The 9,203-nt window shown below is 42.3% G+C and overlaps 1 protein-coding gene across 1 annotated transcript in view; it reads left to right on the forward strand.

Annotated features, from left to right (window-relative positions):
• Nucleotides 1–8,784, forward strand: part of LOC122804297 (acyl-coenzyme A thioesterase 1-like) — an 89,533-nt gene extending 80,749 nt beyond the window's left edge. Inside the window, exon 3 of the mRNA XM_044074086.1 lies at nucleotides 5,896–8,784. Coding sequence (XP_043930021.1) covers nucleotides 5,896–6,495 — 600 coding nt within the window. The 3' untranslated portion in view covers nucleotides 6,496–8,784. The remainder of the gene's footprint in view (nucleotides 1–5,895) is intronic.
• Nucleotides 8,785–9,203: the final 419 nt, after the last annotated feature.

Raw genomic sequence — 9,203 nt, forward strand, 5'->3', positions numbered from 1 at the left:
ACATTTATGGTAGGTACAAAACTGTACTTTTTGGGGAGTAGCAAAAAGATCGCAGCAAGGCTGACCCCACTTGAGGAAAATTTCTCTCACAACAGAGTCTTTCAGAGACCACTCGTGAGGCATGAGGATAGCTCTGCTCAACTTGTCCGCAATTTGATTGGACTTCCCAGGGATGTGCGTTGCTATCAGAAACCGCTGAGAAGAAATCGCCCATTGCCACAATCTGAGTGCTTCTCGACACAGGGGGTATGACCTGGTTCCGCCTTGTTTGTTGATGTACCACACTACAGACATATTGTCTGTCTGGATTCCCAAGGGAAGAGAGTCTTGAAGGGCTTGCAACGCTAAAAGCACTGCTCTCATCTCTAGAACATTTATGTGCAAGTGGCATTCGTTTGGTTGCCATGTGCCCTGGACCGTCCTGCCCTGATAATGCCCCCCCCACCCGATCAGGGAGGCATCCGTTGTCAGAGTAGCAACCGGAGGGGGTGGAACAAAGGGTCTTCCCAACAAGAGCTGAGGGGAAGACATCCACCACATGAGATGATTTTTGCACCGCTTGATCATAATGGTGTGAGACATTGGAAGTTGCTGGTATGACCATTGTGTAAAGAGCATCCATTGAAGGATCTGCATGTGGAATCTGGCTAATGGAAGCAGAGGTATGGCCGCCGCCATAATTCCCAACACTTTCAGAACTAACCTGGCCTTGATTCTGTTGTTGTGGAAAAGGAGTGAGACCAGTTTGTGAATGTCTGTTATTCTCTGATGTGTTAGTCTACATGTCTACTGTGTCTAGATTTGCCTATGAAAGTAATAGCACGACAAAAGGGACAAAACAGACTTTTCGCAATTTATTGAAATGCCTAACGACAAATGCTAAAAGTGTAATCCCTGGCCATCAGAAGGAGATGCTTGGTGGGAGCTGTGAGGAGCCAGTCGTCCAAATATGGAAACACTTGGAATCCTTGTCGTCTCAGGTGAGAAGCTACCACTGCCATGCATTTGGTAAACACCAGGGGCAGTGGTGAGACCAAAGGGCAGGGCCCTGAACTGAAAATGACTGGTTCCCAGCCTGAAGCGGAGGAATCTTCTGGAGCATTTTGTCATTTTATGTGATATGCATCCTGAAGGTCTATAGAGCACATCCAGTTGCCTTTTCCCAATAGGGGAAGGATGGATTGCAGCGTGACCATCCGAAATCTTGTTTTCTTGACTGATCTGTTCAAGATACTGAGATCCAAAATTGGTCTCCAGTCCCCTGTTTTCTTTGGAACTAAAAAGAACCTTGAGTAGATTCCGGATCCTTTCTGGTCTGCTGGAACTGGCTGAATTGCTCTTTTGCAAGCAGTTTTGAAATTTCCAAAACCGCTAGATCCCTTTGGGTGGAACATCTGGAAGGGACTTTTGATTGGATTGGAATTTGAAGAAAGGGGATAGAATAGCCTTCGGACTGTACCCATTTGTCTTGAGTCAGGGATAGCCAGGCTTTTGGGTACAGTGATCCCCGACTGCCTCCGGTGGGCAGTCAGGCAACACCTCAGGGATGCTGAAAGGGCTTATCAGAGAAGGCTTCCGATTGCCCTGGTTCTATGGAGCCCCCCCGCCTCTGCCTCTGGCGGGAACGACTTTTTGGGCCAAAAGTCCCTTGAGATTGAACCACATTTTCCCACTTTTCTGGCCTTTGGGGTAAGGCCTAGAAGGAGTAGAAAACGGACTGCAGAAAGAGTCTTGCCATCAGTCTCGCACTTAGTCAAGGTTTCTTTCACTTGAGGACCAAAGAGATGATCCATCAAACGGGAGTTAGTGAAAGATGAAGGGGTCCGCAAAATTGCATAGCCGCATCCAGGCATGCCTACGTAAGGCCACACCTGTCCCTGCGGCTCCATCAGCCGCATAAGAAAGGAGGCGATGGAGGAATTGGCTATGGAGTTAGTAGCCAGCTGCGTGTTCATCTTATCTTGAAAACCCGCAGCTGTAGGGTCCTTCAACATGTCACTTAATCAAGTATCTTTGAAGACGAGTGAAATGGCACAGGTAGTTCAGCGAAACGATAGTAAATGTCGCTGACGAGACAATCCGCTTCGCACTCCTGTCCATGGACCTAGATTCCTTGTTAGGTGGATGGACAGGTACTGAAGGATCAGCTAGTTCCTTCTTAGTGGCAGCAGCTACCACCATAGCATCCACAGCAACTCCTTTTGTCAAGAACTGTTTGTCTGCTGGTGCCGTTATGAATTTTGAGGGTCTCCTGGGAGTGGGGTCCACTGAATCAGGAGCCGCCCATGCCTTTTAGCTACCACCTGCATGAGGGGTCAAAGGGGAGACACCCAGGAGGTGGAAGGACAAGGTACACAGATTCATCCTCCGGCTGAGGACTGGCCAATTTCCCTCTGTTTGAGGATTTCGAATGTCTGCAAAGGAGACATCTTCAGAAGGGGAACGGGGAACCCTCGAATCATCTAAATCTGTGTCAGATGTGATGGACTCAGGTGAGTCAATGTGTTTCCTCTTACACTTCCTCTTCTGAGGGGCTCTTCTGCCAAATCAGGAGAGGCCTCGAAGAGGATGAAATGGTTCCTGAGGAGCTGGCTCTCTGCGGTCCGGGATGAGGGAGTGAGTCGACTTGACCTGAGGCACCGTGAGGAGGGGGGACGGAGCCAACTGTGGAGTAGAGCCAGGCTCTAACACACTCCACATGACCTCGAACGCCCCCTGTCAGGCAAAGCCAGAGGTCCCCGCCCGAGAAGCTGAGAACCTCCTCTGCACCGACAGTGATGGCTCGAGCCGAACTCACTAGCTGGCTCCTCCGAGAGGAGCGGGTCGGACAAGGGTCCGATGCCAGCTCAACGGAGTCGGAGGAGGAATATATTGATGGACAGGGGCAGGCATCGACTGATGAGTCGGGCTCTGAAGCATTTGGGCCAGTGCCTCGGACTTCACTACCTCTGGAGGTCATGATCTGACAGCCTCGATGACCTAGAGGAGTGAGATTTATGGCTCCGTCAGACAGCAGAGGAGATGCTGGAGCCGAATGAACGGAGCCAAGGGATGGTGACCTGGATCTCTTCTAGATGTCGGCTCAAGGTCTGGTCGGGCCGACAAGGTATTTCTCCCTACTCGGCTCCAGCGGGGAAGAGGGGGAACCACAGAACTTGGCTCTCCAGCCGGAGCCGATGACTATAGGTTTTGTAGCTTTAGGTCTCGGCTCAGTAGCTGGAGCCAAGGACCTAGAAGCCTTAGAGGGCTTCCCAGAGACAGAAAGGGAATCCTCAGGCTTAAGAAGACCCCGAGGATCAACTTATTTTCTTTCCTGCAGGACCCTGGGGCTGAAGCCATGGCATACAGCACAGGAGTCGACCGCCTGTCAGAGACATTTTCTGACAGCACGCATCACACTTCTTGAAGCCTGAGACCTTTGTGTCTTTAGACATCCTAGACAAAAAGTGTAATCACACACACTCAAACAGACACACTGATTACACTAATTTTACTTCTAAAACTCAAAATAAACAATTAACTAAGTTTAATTAAGAGTAACACACACACACCACTAGATGGGGAAAGGCCAGAAGGCCCCGAGAGAGAACTTTAAAAGTTCTTGTGGGAAAAAATGGGATTTTTCGAAAACAGGGGTAGAAATCCACTACACTAAGGAAATATATTTAAACTTAAAAATATAGGGTTTTAAGTATGCTAATTTCACAAAAATACACTTACCAACAAGGAAAACCAACACCTCGATGCGCAAACGAGATCTGAGGTAACTCACGCCTAGCATTATGGGATATGGAACCAACTCGAGCTTTTAGAAACCCATCCAGCAAGAATGAAGGCGAGATAGACAACTTAACATCACCTGTTTTATACCATTTAGACATATCACATGACTTGTAATATATCATTTAAAGAAACATCAACATTTCATCAGAGTGCCATTTGTAAAATGCATTTGCAATACGTATAAATATAAATACTTACATAAATTCATGTAAAAGACACTAAGGACAATCATACACAAAATACACACTAAATATATATATATATATATATATAGGTTTCTTGACGCCAACTTCTCTAATGACAATATGTGTCTGTGAAATCTAGAACTGGGGTGCTGTTATCCAGTGCCAAAAACAAGGCAAACCTTCCTTCCTAAACATGCTGCTATGTGTAGCCAGTATGTAATTGCTGGAAAACTGCATTCAGAAATGCAGACTGTGAGAACCTGATAGGAGTTTTGTTTGGTCACCTACCCTAGCACTATTGGAAAAAAATCACAGGGGTGTAGGTATCACAGCCAGGACAGCAAAGATGTGAACAGAAAAACAAAAACAGTGTGTTGTGAGGTACAGGATGAGGGTATATATAAGTCTTTCGGCTTTTCCTGGCTAGGGGTTGCCACAGCTCTAAAATGATGGAATGTGTGGAACTTGTTTGCTTGACAACTGCTAACATTTCCATGCCATTAATGGCTCCATTGGTATTCTGCTGCCATTTGCTTTTCACTCCTTATGAAGATATGTTTAAAGGACTATATTATCTTATTAAGCTTTAGGACAAACTGAAGTGCATTCAGGAAACAGTCTACATGAATCTGCAGTGTCTTTATGTCTTAGTTCTTTTAACATAAAATGCTTCATCTGAGACCAAGTACATTTCATGTTTACTCCTAATAGAAGCCTAAACTGTCTACAGACGGAAGCAGTGAAACATAGTAGATAAGGTGTTAGTCTCCAAAAACACATATTTGATTTTGGATCTTTTCAGAGACCACTTACTTACATATTGTGCGTCCATTTAAAAGGAATCTGAGTGCTACAGCTAGACTACCTAGCTCCCCCCCAAAAAAGTGCAAATGTATATCCAGAATGTCTACCCTCTGTACAGGCCTCTAATTGTATATAAAGATGTGCACCTTGTACTGTGCTTCTTAATGCCGTGTGACCTTGCATTAACCATTACACTTTCAGTAGTAAAGGTGATCTTTTTATTAAAACATGGTGGTAACTTCTGAAATTATTAATATAGTGAACTTTGTTATAGCTAAACTTGGTATAAATGTTATTTAAGACCATTAGTAATATGAGAAACATCTGATTCATGTTCATGACTGTAAAGAAAATAATACTTTATTGTGCACATTTCAAATGATTTTCAGATAATTATGTTGTTGCAACCAACATGGAGAATAAAACAAGGTGAAAGGGAAGCAGCTTGGAAGATAAAGGTGGACAATTATTTTAAAGTCCCTCCTGTTGAAATCCAACACACTACAATTTGTCTAGTTTAACTATGTCACTGTTCTCAGGATGCTACTGAATGCGTGATACTAAATGCTCCCCAACTCCCAGCAACCCACCCACTCTGATTCATTAGTTCTATCCCTGGTGGTAACTATTGGGTACAACCTGCACTTTTCCTGGTGAGTTGGTGACATTGTTTACTCTGTGCACAAAAAGTAAAGCCATCCCTGCTCCTGAGTCAGTTGATGTAATACCTGTGTCTTTAAATACCTGCGCATGCAGTTCCCCAGAATCTCACACAGATAGGCACACAAAAACAGACACATGCGCACACACACACACACACTCAAGACGCATCACAACATTTGTACTTTTCTTGTTTTTCTGCTGTTGTAATTTTAACATTATTTACTTCAATCCTGTATCTGTCTTCTAGGACATACTTGAACAAAAACAGTATACACTGAATGCCCTGTTAGTAAAGCAATGAAATGACTGAATGTATTGTTTTATGTTTAGCAAATTAATAAATGAAGCTGTCTTACAAAGGAATGAAGTTACATTTTCATTTATTTCACAGTTTCAGACTTTATTAACTTGCCTGTGCTATAACAGTTGAAAACACTTATTAATGTGTTTGCATTCTCAGGTAAAAGGTCCAGGAATTGGAGTGTTAGGATTTTCCAAAAGTGGTGACATTGCCCTTGCCATGGCTTCTTTTTTTCCTGAGATCTGTGCAGCTGCCAGCATTAATGGATGCATTGCAAGTATCACCTCAGTGCTGCATTACAAAGGGATGACAATCCCTGCACTACAATATGAAACATCCCGTATCCGTCCAACTGCATCAGGAGCGTATGATATCTTGGAAGCTGTAGATAATCCTATGGAAGGTACTAATCAGGCAAGCCTTATCCCAATTGAGAAAGCCCATGGGCACCTCTTGTTTGTGGTAGGAGAGGATGATCGGAATTGGAAGAGTTCATTCTATGCTTCAGAAGCCATTAAGCTCCTTGAGAAACATGGAAAGAAAAACTACACTATTTTAAGCTATCCCATGGCAGGTCATTACTTGGAACCACCCTACTTCCCATGGTGTGCAGCTTCTTTTCATGTTGTGTATGGCCTACCTGTGCTGTGGGGTGGGGATCCATGGATGCACAATGCAGCTCAAGAAGATGCATGGAGAAAGATTCAAGCATTCTTCCAAAAACACCTCAATGGAGAGAAAATCAGAAACCAACTTTAAACTCAGAAGCTCTTTACTGTTTGGTAGTTCATTCTGACGTTGTTATTTGGTGAGGCTAATAACATACATTCTACAGGTGTGATTCTTTGTCATTTTATAAAATCTGTAGAAAAAGCAGACTCTCCTCATGACCATAAGATTACACATGAAACTGATTTTGTGTACCACTGCTGTATTGTTCCTTATGGCAACTGTATGCAGTTTCAGTGAAAATGACCTAAATTCACCCGTGCTATAGTCTGAAACAATCAAGAAATCTGAACTGATTAAGGTACTAGATGAATCCCTGTTATGTTCCCAAGAAGAAAAGCAACAGCAGCCTATAGACTATTTTGTTGGCAAAGACATTATGGCATGCCTGCATAGAGTGCATAAACTAACACTGTGGCAACACTGCTTTACCGTCTGTACTGAGCAAAATGCATTATATAATCATATTTACTTACAGTTACTCAGACTGCATATTTCTACTTCAGAATAGTGCAACATTCTATGGATAATGTTATTGTAGCAAGATACTACTGTAACTGTCAATAGGATGACATTTTATTTATCCTCTGTACAATATGTTACAATGTTGTTGCTTCTCTGCTGATGTACATTCAGTATGTTTGTACTTAGGTTCATGGGTGCCGGAACCAAAGGGCAAGGGGAGAGGGGAGAAAGCCCCTCCCACTTTCAACAACTGCCCAATATGCCCTGAATAGCGATTACATGGAAACATTTGCACTGACATTTTCAAAGTACTCAGAAGGTCAGACAGTAAGAAAAAGATGATTTGATGATAATTGTCTTCTTTCTACCCGAGCACATAGTTACCGTGGAAGAGTCTATGTGAGTGTTTTTGAGGTACACCTGTCAACTTCTTTCATCAAGAATTTTGGACAAAGCCAAAATTCATAGGTGACGAAGGCCCAAAACCTGGGATTATTTTTAAACATTACTTATGCATTTAAAATTTTAACTGAACAGTTTTTACATCAACATGGATTTTCTCATTAGTATAAGTATGAAAGTTTAATGTCTGGCATTAACCACTGACTGTAATCCTTTGCATACATTTCAACTTTTGCTTAAGAATTCTGGACAAAGTAAAAAAAAAAAAAAATATGGGTGGATAAAGGACAAAACACGGACAGATTTTAAATATTGCTCCTATAAACCTAGAAAGATGCTTGAATAACAGGTTTTGCATTAGCATGTATTTTCTGAAGGATATGAAGTCTCAGACTTGACTGTTTCATTATTTAGTGGGCACAGTCCTCAATGGTTTGCCAGAAATCCAAAAATTTTATGAAGAAAAGACCAAATATATGAGGCAAAAATCTGGACATTCTATGACATTCAGGAAAGTTGAAAGGTATGATCCTGAGTGATTTACCAGAAAAATCAAACATTTTACAAGGGTTAGAGCAAAAATATGAGGCAAAAACAGGGATGTTCTACAAAATTATGAAGACTTTATTGTTTGCTGTTTGTTTACTAGGTAAGTGGGCAGGGCTGTTGACCCTTTTCAGATGCCACCAGAGATCAACAGCAGTAAAGATAATTTACTCAAGTACAATAATACAGTACATTCATGTACATACTTTGTACAGTTAAGAGGTATGTTTAATGTCCATAAGTTGGCACAGACCTACGTGTTTATTGACGTTCAACCACTGAGTACCAGGATAGGCTTTGGATCTCCTTTCTAATAGCTTGTTTTAGGCAGAATTTGCCACAGAGGTACATTTCACTGGAGCTAGACTGACTTCCTGTGTAGTAATCATTTTGCTGTATTTAAATAATTCATTCATTTTCTTACACCCATTTTATGCTAGTCAGGATCATTATGGGGCTAGGCAAAGATTTCCTGACTTGCTATGGGAATAAGCCATAAAAACAGTTTAGATTCATTGATATTCCAAGGCCAATACATCTTATGACCATTCACACTTTATCAGTACCCTCCCTCAAGTATTATGTCTTTTTCCAAGGAACATACCAATGAAACCCAGAGTAAATCTCTGCATACCCATCCAGTTACTAGTTTATGTTTAAAGTAAGATAGTGAATCACATTACTGAACATGTAGGGGAGGTTTATTCCAAAGGTTTGGGAGGTGCTGCCTTATAAGTATGCCTCTCCACTGTGCAGTAGATATCTGTTGGTGAAGATTTAAGTCCTTGGTTCTAGTTTTGGTGGAGATTTTGGACTTGTGGAGAAGCAGGAGGTCCAGAACAACTGTGTCTCTAATTGTGCAGTAAGCAAGACAGACTTCCCTTTAAAAGTCTGTAAGACACTAAATAAAAGTATAGCGCTTCTAGCATATCTTCATAGCTCAGGGATTTTAGGCCTGTGATCTTTTTGTTTATGAACTTACAGGGTTTTGCTAGTTGCTTGATATGATTAATGAGATACACCCCACAGAGGGCCCTATACTCAGTAATTGTCCTGATCAATGCTATTTAGTCATAAGGACATTCCTTTGGCAATTAGGTGGGCTAAACAAAAAGATTTCCTGACAACTGCTATCACATGATGGTCAAAATAGAGGGAGCTATCAGCTCACATATCTAGGTCTCTGACAAATTTTTCATTTTGTAGTTGTGTGTTGCCTGTGCAATATGATGGGGGAAGGGAGTTTTCTATCAAAAGTAATACTGTACTATTTAGCATTTAGTTTGAGCTCATTTTTAGTATACCAAGGGTTTACTAGGGAGAGT

This window comes from Protopterus annectens, chromosome 6.part0 (assembly GCF_019279795.1).
Source record: "Protopterus annectens isolate FY-2018-M chromosome 6.part0, PAN1.0, whole genome shotgun sequence".
In the NCBI taxonomy this organism is placed as follows: Eukaryota; Metazoa; Chordata; order Ceratodontiformes; family Protopteridae; genus Protopterus; species Protopterus annectens.